This window comes from Juglans regia, chromosome 6 (genome assembly GCF_001411555.2).
Source record: "Juglans regia cultivar Chandler chromosome 6, Walnut 2.0, whole genome shotgun sequence".
NCBI lineage: Eukaryota > Viridiplantae > Streptophyta > Magnoliopsida > Fagales > Juglandaceae > Juglans > Juglans regia.
In genome coordinates, this window is record NC_049906.1 from 37,760,854 (window position 1) to 37,775,337 (window position 14,484).

At 33.9% G+C, this 14,484-nt stretch overlaps 1 protein-coding gene across 1 annotated transcript; it reads left to right on the plus strand.

The window, feature by feature from the left end:
• The first annotated feature begins 1,073 nt into the window (after nt 1–1,073).
• Nucleotides 1,074–5,671, plus strand: LOC108996835 (TMV resistance protein N-like). The gene is made up of 5 exons (XM_035690934.1): nt 1,074–1,739; nt 2,148–3,258; nt 3,405–3,686; nt 3,758–4,675; nt 4,789–5,671. The coding sequence occupies exons 1-5, from the start codon at nt 1,183–1,185 to the stop codon at nt 5,602–5,604; spliced, it is 3,684 nt and encodes a 1,227-aa protein (XP_035546827.1). The 5' UTR covers nt 1,074–1,182; the 3' UTR covers nt 5,605–5,671.
• The last annotated feature ends 8,813 nt before the right edge of the window (nt 5,672–14,484 follow it).

Here is a 14,484-nt window from a genome sequence, read left to right on the forward strand (position 1 = left end):
AAAAAGCATAATTGACGCGGAAATTAAGGGAAAGCGCCAGCTTTCGGCTGGAATGAAAAAAAAAAAGAAGAAGAGAAGGGCCCAGGACGGAAGACACGGAAGAAAATTAAAAAAAAAATGCCCAACATGTTTGCTTTCGGTGGAGGTGGGGATGGGCCTTTTCAAAGTGGAGAATTTCAAAAAATAAAAAATGTTGGGAGTTCTACGTATAGGGTGAGACGGACGAAGGGAAGTTGTCAGTTTTAGCTTTGTTTGGATTCATAATTTATCTTATCTCATCTCATCATTATAATTTTTTCAAATTTTTATACAAAATATAATAAATAATTCAACTTTTTTAAGGGCCCGTTTGCTTTCAGAGATGAGATGAGATGAGATGAGATGAGTTGAGATTAAAGTTAAAAAGTTAAATAAAATATTGTTAAAATATATTTTTTAATATTATTGTTGTTTTGAGATTTGAAAAAGTTGAATTGTTTATTTTATTTTGTGTGGGAATTTGAGAAAGTTGTAATGATGAGGTGAGATGAGATGAGATGAGATGAGATGAGATGTTTTTGAAAAACAAACAAGGCCTAAATCTCAAAATAATAATAATATTACAAATAATTTATACAACTTTTAAATATACAAGTTTTATACAAGTTCTTGTGAAAAAATAGATCTCACTTTAAAAAAATGTAAAAAAAAATTATTCTTTATTAGTAGAACCCATTATTTTACAAAAGACTTATATGAAACTTGTCTATTTAAAATTTGTATCTAGCATTACTCTAATATATATATATATATATGCTGAAATTAAAATTAAAGAAACAATTAAAAGGCTGGATTGCACGTTTTTTCTTCCAGAAATAAAAAAAATATATAACAACCACTTAATTTATTCATAAATATTACTATGTGGTAGTATTATGCAGTTGTCATTGTACTTGTGTTAGTTTGTTTTGTTTTGTTTTTTCGTTTTTTTTCCAGAACTCATGAGAGCATTGTGAGAACAATATGGCTTCTTTAAAGAGAAGTTACTGAACATCTTTCTTTTAATAATTTAACGCGGCATTGACTCAATGACTTCTAAGTCCTTAAGGAAGTTGCCATGAAGATACCATTAACTGATAGGTATGGTGTGAGAATGCGGCATGGCATGGAGTTGTCCTTTTTAAGGAGAGTCGATGATGTCCAATGCTCAAGCTACATGCAGTAGATCAGGCAATACATACACACGTGCATAGACTCATTTCTTCCATGGCCTCCTCTTCATTCTCTTCTTCAAAAACCTCTCCATGGCCTTACGATGTGTTCTTGAGCTTTAGAGGAGAAGATACCCGTGATACTTTTACTGCCCATCTCTACCATCATTTGACTCAAAAGGGAATCATCACCTACTTAGATGAGGATGGGCTTAGACGAGGTGATGAAATTTCACCTGCACTTCTCCAAGCTATAGAAGATTCAAGGATTTCCATCATTGTAGTCTCAAAAAATTATGCATCGTCAACATGGTGTTTGGATGAGTTATTGCAGATTTTTGAGTGCAAAAAATCAAAGCAACAAATAGTTTTACCTGTGTTCTATCACGTAGATCCCTCAGATATTCGACATCAAAGAGGAAGTTTTGGAGAAGCATTGGCTAAACATGCTGACAAATTGAATGTAGATCACATGAAGTTGCAGCTATGGGAGGCAGCCCTTCAAAAAGTTTCTAATTTGTCCGGATACCATCTGGAAAAAAATGGCCGGTATTTCTGACTGCTTAATTAATTTGTGCCGTTCATTAATTCATGATTTCCCCCCATTCCATCATATGTATAAATCGCTAGCTAGTCAGCATCTTGTATATATATGGGTTTTCATATGGAACTAAAACATTAATTTCTTTATAAGTTTATTGGAAATTAAAGCTGAATAAATTGAACTAATCACAACCTGAATGAAACTATATAAAAATCTAAGTTTTTGTTTGGCCTTTCTTATTTTAGTTTATTTCCAGGTTGTGGGAAAAAAATTATTTAGATTATTTTCATGCGAATTGCTATATTCATTAATTAATCTTTTTTCTTTATATTATGTTGCTTGAATTGCATGTGAGACGTACAAGTCATTAATTGTTTTTTTTTTCTTATATATATGTGTCCGCACAAACACAGGAATGAATCAAAATTCATTGAAAAAATCGTTCAAGACGTTTCAAGAATGGCAAACAATCATTTATATTTACATGTTGCCGAGCATCCCGTTGGATTAGAACCTCATGTAGAACATGTCAATTTGCTTTTAAACGTTGAAACGAAAGACATACGAATGATAGGAATTTTTGGAGTTGGGGGAATTGGTAAGACAACTCTAGCCAAAGCAATTTATAACTTGATTGCTTTTCGATTCGAAGCTAGTTATTTTCTTCCAATTGATAGCGACACTAGCAATCAAGTGAATCGTTTGGTCCAACTGCAAGAGGCACTTCTTTTTAAGATTTTTGGACACTGTAGAAGTTTGGAGGTTGACAATATTTATACAGGAATCAATATGATAAAGCGTAGGCTTCCTTCTAAAAGAGTTCTTCTAATTCTTGATGGTGTACACCACTTGGATCAATTAAAAAAATTAGCAGGAGCTCGTGATTGGTTTGGTGAAGGAAGTAGAATCATCATCACAACAAGAGATAAAAACCTGTTGACTACTCATGGCGTTGATCCAACATATGAGATGACGGGAATGAATCAAGATGATGCTTGTCAACTATTTTGTAGGCATGCTTTCCAAAGAGAGAAACCGGTTGACGGTTATGGAGAGTTTGTAAAACAGATTGTAAATTATGCTCAAAGGCTTCCACTAGCTTTAATAGTGCTTGGTTCGGATTTAAATGGTAGAAGTGAAAAAAGTGAGTGGGAAAGTGCATTGGATCAGTACAGGAAAATCCCTCACGAAGATATTCAAAAAATACTTCAAACAAGTTATGATAGATTAAGTGAAAATGAACAGAATGTTTTTCTTGACATTGCATGTTTTTTTTTCAATGGACAAGGGCTTGATGATGTCATTAAGATACTAGATAGTTTTGATTTTTACCCAAACTCTTGCATCCCAAGACTTAAGGAGAAGTGCCTTATTTCGGAGGATTTCTACGGAAGATTGCAAATGCACGACTTGTTACGAGATATGGGTAGAGAAGTTGTTCGAAAAGAATCTCCCAAAAATCCTGGAGCACGTAGCAGATTATTCTTTCATAAAGATGTTCGCGATGTACTGGAGGAAGATATAGTAAGTCAGATCAAAATCTCTTTCAATTAAACATTGTTTCTAATTTGTCACTTGCAACATATTCTACGTGTGTGTATATTAATATATGAATAATTTATTTTTTGATGTCGTTGGCACACTTAAACATGCATTGTCTTCCTATATAGGGAACATGTAGAGTTGAAGCAATTGTTCTAGATTTTCCTAAAGGTGATGATATTATCTACTTGGATCCCAAGGCCTTCAAGAATTTGAAAAGACTCCGATTATTTATATGCCGCAATGCACAGTTTTCTGAAGAACTTAATTCTCTACCTGATGGAATAATAGTGCTTGATTGGAGTAACTGTCCTTTACAATCTATGCCATCTAAATTTCGTGGGGACAAACTCTCTATTCTACGCATGCCCGATAGTCGCATCCAAGAGATACACTTTGAATATTTTAAGGTACAACTTATATTATTATTTTCAATATTTCTTTCTTTAAACTTAGTTTGATATTCTTTTCTTTTTAACAGAATCTCACGGTTATGGAATTCTGGTGTTGTAAATTCATAACAAAACTCTCGGATATTTCAAGCTGCCCAAATCTGAAGGAAATAAATATTGCTTTTTGTAAAAATCTAGTTGAAGTTCATGATTCTGTTGGATTCCTTGATAACCTTGTTGAGTTGAGAATTCGTGAATGTGACAAACTAAAGAGCTTTCCAAGGAGACTCCAATTGAGATCTCTGGAACTCCTTGATCTTAGTTATTGCTCAAGCTTTCAAAACTTTCCTGAAATCGAATGTGAAATGAAACATTTACAGAGTCTTCAATTAGACCGCACCGCAATAGAAGAATTGCCTTCATCCATTGGGTACCTCACTGGGATTCTAAATTTAGGCCTGAGTGGCTGCGTAAACCTTAAGCGTATACCAAGAAGCATTTATCAGTTGAGATTATACTGTGCTATTGAGCTCAGCTTTTGTCCAAATCTTATAAATTTTGGGATGGCGGAGGAGGAGGTGCATAATGGACAACCCACGCCCTATGTAGTGTCTACAAGCGGGGAAAATGAAGCTTTATTTGGTGCAAGATTCACATTGAAACTTAAATACTGTAGCCTATCAAAATCGAATATCTTTGGGTCATTTCATTTATTGCTCAATGTGCGCCATTTAGTTCTATCAGGCAGTGATATCGTAAGCATTCCTTCAAGCATCAAAGGATTTGTTAGATTGTGGGGTCTTACATTGAATGATTGCAAGCAACTTCAAGAAATTAAAGAGTTTCCACCGAGTCTAAGAGAATTATATGCTAGTGGATGCATATCACTGGAAAGTTTACCAGAAATATCAAAAGAATTGGATTTCCCACAGCTAGATCAGATTGACTTGGCCAGATGCTATAAAGTGAATAGAGGAAATTGGATGTCAAATCCTGAATGGAATCGAGTAAGTCCCTATATATATATTTCTCTTTTCCTTTTATACCCGTTTTGTGTGCCTAATTGGTTTATATATATGAATATAGTAGAAATATATTTTATGATGTATTCATTCAACAGGTTAAGATGTTATTTCCGGGAAAGAAGATTCCAGATTGGTTCAGCCATTGCAAGGAGATCACTTCAAATAGTCATCGTTGTGAATTTGATATTGAAGTGGCCCCACCGTATAATTTGGATGACATCGAACGAATTACTTTTTGTGCTGTTTTTGAACCCGTTGCAACTTTTGCATTGTGCGTTTACATCTTCAGAATCATGAGAGGAGATACCAACGTCAGTCATTTTTATGATCCACGTTCAACATTTGATGAAATTGATTCAGATCATGTATGGTTAAAGAACTTAACTACAAGAGAAATTACGGGCCTACGAGCTGTGAGTGTAGACAATCTGAGGATTATATTTGAAAACAAATATCCAAATTTGCTGATTTTAAAAAGTTGCGGAGTTCATCTGTTATACAAACAGCATGAACAGAATGCCAAAGATCATGCAGGTCATGTGCCCCATCATGAAAATATTCATGTTCATTTGAATGCACCCATTGAAGATATGGGAAATTTAGCAAATCCAATGGGTGGAAGTCAGCTTTCTAAGAGGCGTCGTGTTGATTATGATGACTACGAAGATGATCACAACATTGAATCCAACTTGTACACACAACAAAGGAAGCATGCTTCAACCTTAGAAATCAAAATTTTTATGAAAGCTCATGTATTATTGTATCGTAGTGATGAGGAGGATGGTAGTGATGATGAGGAGGATGGTAGTGATGATGAGGAGGATGGTAGTGATGAGGAGGAGTATGGTAGTGATGAGGAGGATGGTAGTGATGAGGAGGAGTATGGTAGTGATGAGGAGATGTATGATTGACTTCAAATTTGTAGTTTCAAGTGTATGGAGGAGCAGTTATGTAAAGTAGTTGGTTTTATTTTGTATTATAACTTAATTAAGCTTCGTATATATGAATGGAAATATGATTATATAACAGCCTGGAATTGCCAATACTATTATTTTGTGATCATTCATTCATCCATGCCAATACCAGCAGAACAAGAACTACCGTCCTAAAAGAACTCGAAGGAAGAGGAGATGAGTCTGTTGACAGAACTAAAGATTTGAGGAGAAAAAGAAACCAACCACAAGGGAAAGAACGAACTGCCGAGTAGAGATAATAGGATTAGGAGAGGTGTTTTCGGCAAAACAGAGGAGAGAAAGGATATGACCAACCTGCTAAACGGCGCCGTTTCAGGGGCCTTCGGGCTGGGCTTCAGTTGTCTTGCCCATAAACGATTATGAATATGTGTGCGTGTTCTGAATACATATATACGTGACTTACGTGCCTTGGTCTTTCCACTCTGCAACATTCAAATAGAGGCGGTTTCCAACAGTTAGCAGCCCAAATTTGTAGCTTTGGGCTGTAGGTAAGGATCATAGCTTGGATTTGCCTCAGTAAGGTTACTGGAATCACATATAAGAAATTTGTGGAAGGATCGTTCTACTGCAAGATTGGCAAACGCCTCATTATTCAACTTTGAATAAAGATATGATGTAATTAAGTAATCCAAGATAGCATCTCCAAGAAACTCCAATCTCTGGTGAAAAAAGACATTTCAAATTATCACAAGAGATATTAAGCAGAGATAATATTATTTTCAAGGGAAGGAATGCCCAAAGAAGTAGCAAGCGGGATGTAGCTAGTGCTTGCTATGCAGGCCTTAGAAACTTGTGAGGCTTCAAAATCTACCTGTATGCCAATCCATCGAAGAAATGCAATTGCAGCTCTGAAGCCACTATCAACTATGAACGCTCCAACAAGAGCTTCAACCACATCAGCGATTGTTTTCTTATGAAGCCAGTGGTGACCTCTACTGCATCTAGTTGGACTGTAACTTGCATGATCTGCTAGACCACTTGAATGCTGGAAATGAACAGCTGCTTGTGTCTCCTTGTTGCAGATTATTGGGCAAGGGCGGCCTAGAGCAAAGAATTGGCAGGGATCAAATGAATAATCACGGATGTAAACCAGAGATAAGAGAGTATATATACCAAGTGCTTAGTTAATGAAACCTACTAGAAGAACACCTCAGTAATTAATCCATAAGGTGTTAATTTTGCTAAGAGAGTTTTCCACACCGCACTAGCAGAAAACATGCATTGGTTAGTAACTTGGTGGAAAAAATATCAGCCATTTATTTATACATTCTGGAGATAAGTACATCCGACTGTCTGTAGTTCTAATCGCATTAGGTAAGAGCTACATTACACAAAAACTTATATATGTTTGTGTGTTCAAATTTATATAGAAGATGCAGCCTGAATAAACACAGCAAAAAACTAATGGAGAAATCATTTTGAATCATACAATTGGAAGATAACAGATCACTTCATGCAAGATCCTCAACAAGAAGAACTTGCCAAAAAAAAAATCATCAACAAGAAGAGAACTAAGACAGAAAAGTAAAAAATTATTACCTGAATCCTCTGGCTTTGGGTTGCAGAGCAAGTTAAGCAAGCAAAAAAGGGGTTTTGATTCCGAAAAGGTTGTTCAGGGTACTTGAGCTCAATGCCAAACCTGACTTCCAACATTTAAAGAAAAAACTAGAAAAGTTCACGACCACTTGATTGTATGAAGCTAGAAACAGTTTCTGGAAGATCAAACCGAATCACAAGGCAGCATGTCTGAATATCAAGCCCTTCTTCACCAACTTTAGTTGCAACCAAAAGATTTAACTGCAAAGGCAACAACAAATAGGAATAAATAACAAGCCACAATCTGCTCTAGAGAGCTGTCAATATCTTGCATAAATGTCTTTCTATGATCATCATCACCATCATTTAAAGGTTTGCCCAATATCACTCTAATTACAAGGAAAAGCACATGCATTTGAGTGATACGCTATTTAGTATTTTATACTGGAAAACACTTTCCACCCAGTTGATGCAATATTCCTGTTGAGAATGAAGAAGAAGAATAAGAGATATCTTTTGAAGAGGAAAATAATTTTGTCACGTAGATCTTCTATTTTGCTGGAATTCATTAATTGCTTCATACGAATTAACAATGCTGAAGGAAGGTTGGTCATAAGTTTGGAGAGTTTGCTTGTACACAGAAACAAAGACCCTTTATACACTCAATGTACGTTGCCACAGATGACCAAAAATCAATACATACATACATATATATGATTAATGTCCATGCTTTACTGTAAAGTAAAGGCTTTTGGTTTTCAGAAACTGAAGAAATGATCCAAAACCATTTAGGAAATCTAAAAGAATTCGGCAAAAGAGTATAAGCCATACAATCATATGGACACATTACAGAGACACAGACAGCATTGTTCTCATAACAACTTACAGTAATAATATATATAAAAAGTATATTTTGTATGGCTAATGAATAATGCTATTTGAATAATAATAAGGCTTCTTTGGTTACAATTTAACACTATTGTTAGCGCCTCTTCAAGTTGGCGGACAAAGAAGAAATAAGAAGGTTAAGAAATGAGCTCGTTCCAAAAGCACAACCTATGCCCTATTTTGGCCGGCATTTCATTCCCAGAAGGTCTATGAAGCATGTCACTCTACCTAGAGAACCAAAGTTCCACATTCCTCAACAAAAGAAGATCAAGTGCTGCCAGTCATGGAATGACACCAGTACCTACACCTACCACGATTGAAGCACAAAGAAAAGAAACTCTGAATATCATTATTCTGTTTTCTTTTCTCTGATGCAACAGTGGCATATGTATATAATCTGAATGTATGATGTGTGATTAGTGAAGAATAGTAGGTGGTTGGAATTATTTCTGTGGAGATCTTTCTGTTGGAACTTAATTACTGGTATTTTATCTGCAGATAGCTTTTGAAGCTCTCTTCTAGTTTGGCTCATGGGAGGCAGTAAAGCTCATCAGAATTTATATGAGTACTGGGACTATGAAGAAGTCATGCTGTGAGTCCTCAAATGATGCTCTGTTTTTTTAGAAGTAAAACAGAGTCTTTTATGCGGGTGTTGTTGTGCGTGTGGGTTGTGAGTCAAGGCATTTGAGAAAGTAAGCCGTACATCTGAAGCAAACACCAATGGGCTTGAATATTCACCTGAATCTATCCTCCTCTTCACTGTGTCCAAATCCATTGGATGTTTAATGACAGTGATATAATCCGGAATGTTCGACTTCACAACATCAACCGGTTCATTGAAAATCCAAGCATACTTGTGTAACATAACACCATGTAGCAACATCTTACATTTTTCCATCAACAAAGCATTTGATGTGTTCTCTAATGCAGTCAGTTTCACTGGTTCAAAGAGCCCAGATGAACTTTTTTAGGCACGCGATCCGTTACGCCCTGCAGGAGCTTGCTTCAGGAGCATGGTGAGGTTGAGGTGGCTGGGCAGAGGTGCTTGGGGATGGTCTGTGAAGGAGTGGTGCTTCGTAAGGTGTTTCCTGGACGTGCGGAGCAGCGTGGAGGTGCAGCTGCGCTGCTGTGGAGGAGCATGGTGACGAGGAGGTAGCGGGTGGAGGTTGCTGCCGTGTGCGTGACTGAGAAACAAACAAACAAACAAACAAATAAATAAATAAGTAGAAACAAAAAATAAAACTAGACAAACGAAAAATAAAAGAAAATAGTTAATTAATTAAAAAGAGTAATGCCTCTATTTGAATTAATGGCAGCGTTTAGCTAAATGTCGTTAATTTATTTAGTGAGTTGTCAATGTACTATTAGTGGAGTTTAAACAAATGCCACCAATTTATATGATGCATCAGCACCATACTAGCAATGGCGTTTATTGGAACGCCGTTATTTGTATTAGTCGTGACGTTTAAATAAATGTTGTTAATGTATTTAATGTGTCACCAATGTATTATTGGTGGCGTTTAAATAAATGCCGCCAAATTATATGATGTGCTGCCAACGTACTAGCAACGACGTTTATTGTAACGCAGCTATTTTATGCAATGAGATGACAACAAATTAATGGTGGCGTTTCGATAAACGCCGTTAATTTAGGAAAGTTGGCGGCGTTTAAAGAAATGCTGCAAAATTGTATACAAACGCCCTTAATGAGATTTTCAAGTACCGGTGTGTGAAAAAATATCGGTATGTAAAAATAGTGACCACTCACTACCGGCGGATGGTTACACCGGCAAAGAACTGCCGCTAATTAATTAGCGGCATTTTTTTGGACAGTTGCCGACATTTATTGAATGTCGGCAATTCTATCTTTTTTTGTAGTGATGGGGCATAGATGAGTTACTGAAGATTCGTTAGTGTGAAGAATCAAAGCAACAAATAGTTGTACCTGTGTTTTATCACGTAGACCCATCAGATGTTCGAAATCAAAGAGGGAGTTTTGGTGAAGCATTAGCGCTAGCTAAACATGCAAAAAAATTGAACGTAGACATGAAGGTGCACATGTGGAAGTCAGCCCTACAAATAGTTGCCAATTTGTCTGGATACCATTTGGAAAATGGGTATTTCTAACCACTTTTGTACCTAGCTCTCATTCAACACTATTTTTTTTCTTTCATTCTTTAATATGTATATGGTTCCATCATCTTAATCTTTCTCTATAGTTCATTTGGAGACTTAAAAGAAAAAAATCCAACCACCCAACTTAAACGGAGTTAATTTGGTTTTGGAGTCGCCAAGAACGTAGAATAGAATTTTTCTAAGGAGAACACAGACATGAAAAAAAAATTAGAGGGTAATAGTTGAGAGAAAAGAATAAACAGATGAAATTAATTGTATAATTTCTAGGTCCTACAAAGTATACTTAATGATGCCAACTCATTAATTTTTATTATGTATATATAGGTCTCCAAAATAGTGAATTTGCCAAGTATCTAATTGGAATGGAGTCTCGTATGCAAGACTTCAATATGCTTTTGAGTGATGGGACGAAGGACATATGCATGGTGGAATTGGTAAGACAACTATTACAAAAAATATCTATAACTTGATTTTTTCTCAGTTTGAAGGTCGATGTACGTTTCTTGAAAAATGTTAGAGAAACTTCAAAGCAAGTGGATGGTCTGGTCCAGTTGCAATATACACTTATTTCTGAGATACTAGTCACTAAGAGCTTAAATGTTGGCAAGGAATCAATGAGATAAAGCATAGGCTTTGCTCTAGAAGGATTCTCCTAATTCTTGATGACGTGGATGAGTTGGTCCAGTTAGACACATTAATTGGAGATCGTGATTGGTTTGGCCCAGGAAGTAGAATCATCATAACAACAATGGATGAGAATTTATTAAAAATTATAATTTTCAATTGTGTATGAGTGAGTCTATTTTAGTTATGATGAAAATGCTGTAGCGGTTTCTTGTTGGAGGGTACCTATAAATTAAGTACTTCAAAGTCCTGCTAAAATGTAGGTTTCCTATTATATATATATATATATATATATATATATATAATGTCCGGGTCTTTAATTTCCATTAAATACCCATGTTTTTATCTCTATATATATATATATATATATTAAATGAGTTGAATCGTTTCATTAATTTTCTCTACTCCATACCACCGATAAGAATTTTTTTTCATTAGGAGAAATGTTAGATCTATAAATTGATTCTATAAAAATATACATGGCTTTAGGTGTGACGCAAGATTTATTTTATAAGAAAAATGGTTGTAAAAGATGCATTTTTCTAATATTTTGCAGGGTTAAGAAAAACTTATGTGTCGGCGTGGGACATCAATGGATTCAAGTCTCCCTAAAGTACCCCAATTGTTAATGGGAAACAATATTTGCATTTTCTATTTTTGTGGACAAAATAATAATTTTGACAATCGAGAGATCACATTATAATAACAGAATAACTTGAGGAAGCAAATTTTAATTTGCAACCACCCAAAAATAAATAAAAATAAAGGACAAATATGTCAATATATCACCAAACCAAAATTAATAAATTAACCAGAAGTGTGTATATATATATATATATATATATATTCTATGAATAAAAGTGGTTTTGGACTAATGAATAGTGATTTTTCTCCAAATGTTTTTTCCATTTTGTCCCTCATTATTGTGGCTTTTCTTTTTTGCCTTTATCTCATTGTTTTTCTTTTTTGGAAATTTACATTTTTGTCCTTTTAATTTCTTTCTATGAATAGAAGTGTCTAGATACGGAATATATAGTGTTTTTTCTCCAAATTTCATTTTCCCATTTTGTCCCTCTTTGTTGTTTCTTTTCCTTTCTTGCCCTTATCTCATTCCTTTTCTTCTTTGTAAATTTACATTTTTATTCTTTTAATTTATTAGTATATTTACATATTTGACCCTATTTATTACTGTTGTCTAACCGTTAATGAACAGTGATTTTCTTCAAATTTTATTTCCAATTTTATCCCTTTGCATTTATCATTTTCCCATTTTGTCCTTATTATTATTATTTTTTTCTAAAATATTAAGTAAATTCAGTATTGTTTCCAGTAGAAGACACATCAACAAAGCTCTTGAATGGACGCATCCTCCAAATTACGCAACAACTATGTGTTGTTTAGTACTTATGTATTGCTTCTTTTGCTAAACTTTTTTTTTTTTTTTTTTGGATAATAACGAATCACATTCCATTCATTAATAGAGGACATTATAAAGTTGATTTAAAAACAAACCAGTTATAATCGTTAATAACTTTTCAGCATATTTTCGTGACTGACATGGTCTAGTCTATATCTCTAAAGACCTAAATCTAAAAGATAACACAACTCTTTCTACAATAGAGTTAACAGTAACTAAGTGACAAAACCTATATTCCGACTAAGAGGAGTAGGGTATACCAAATCCCACCATAAGCACCGTGTAAATGGAGGGGGGACCACTCCACTCGTACTAAGGTCCAAAATCACTATTTTTTAGATTTTAATCTTTTTAAGAAAATAAAGACAGGACACAAAAAAAATACGTTGAGAAAATATTGCAAAAACCAGGAAAACAATGCCCAAAAAAGTTGCTGTGGGGTATGCAGTACACGCACCACATTGGTTTTACTCCGCCTAATGTGGGAGTTTTCTTTTCAATAAAACATAGGGGTTCCGGCCTTCTTACATAAAAAAAAAAGTCCTGAATAAATTTCTTTTCAATAAAACATAGGGGACTTTATTATCATGGGCTCACACTTGAAGTCCATGACAATAAAGTTGCCCAAAAAATACTTGAAGTCCATGACACTTTGTGTGACCCAACTGTATGATTGATTATGTTCGTTTTAGAGAGAGAGAGAATAAAATACATTTTCCACATGACTTGATATCCAGCAACTAAAATAATAGTACCTGTGGGCTGTATGTAGATCATGAGGATGGATAACCAGCTTGGATTTTCAGCAATCCTGCAAGCCTGCCCTCTTATTTGATTAGAGGTCATTAAGAAATAATACATTCTTCCATTTCATTTTAACTTGATAGTGATTATACAAATTAAGTAGCATTCCTTTTCATTTTAATAAACATGATATAGACTGATATAACTTGATGTGAATTGTTAAATTTATTTTACAATAAAAATAACTTTAAAATGTAACATATTACATTATATTACACCAATTTATAAATTTACTTTTATAAAAATTTTTTAGATGAAATATTTATATTTTTTTAACATTTGCGTACTGAGAATATTTCTTCACAACTCTACATTGACCGATTATTATTAAATTATTTTTTTAAAACATTAAAAAAAATATTTCTTAATATTTAATAAAATAAATAAATAAATAAAAATGTACTCATTGGTGCAAATGCTAGGTAGACCATAGGTCTACCTAGCATTTCCTTTATGAAAAACTCAGCTTACGTTTTTACTTAAATCAATCATATCAATTTATTTTTTAAATAGCATGTATATATTGTAACAGGATCAAATTATTTGATTAATCCATATATATATATATATATATATATATATATATTCTTTTTTTATTTTATTAATTCGACATTCTAAGACTTTATGACTTAATATATATGGTATATCTATTAGAATTAACTTCAAAATATATCTTCAGAAATTAAAAATATTTTCTATATATGTTGACCTAAATTAGGCCGGGGGAGTGTTAAAGTACTAACTAAAGCATTAAATTTATCATTTTTCATTAGGCGCAAGTTTTCATTAAAGTACACACCTACCATACCATAAATATAACAGAATTATTGTTTAAAATTAAATTATTTTAATAACTGAAAAAATGCCTACTGTTCAGTTAAACTTGAGTTGAACTCGACTTTTGAAAAAAAACTCACTCGTGAAAGCAGATATCCGCTCGATTAGTAAATGACACATACCTGACAAAACTTGGACTACACTCAACTCATCTTATCTCATCATTACAACTTTCTCAAATTCTCACACAAAATATAATAAACAATTCAACTTTTTCAAATCCCAAAACAACTTTCTTAAATTCTCACACAAAATATAATAAATAATTTAACTTTTATTCTATTATTCACAAGCCAGCTCAACTTATCTCTGAATCCAAACCTCTCCTAAGGCTTAGGCCCATTCGTTTATGCCCGAGTCGACTCGTTAGCTCGACTCAATTAAAGTTATTTCATATATTGATAAATATATACATATATATATTTATATGTATGAGCTAATAATCTAAGCATAGCACTTTTATAATTAAATATATAATATGTAACCTGATTACTTATGCTTATATACTGAATATACTTCATAGCTATATTTTATAATTTGTACAATAATTATTCGATAGATTTAATAACTTCATA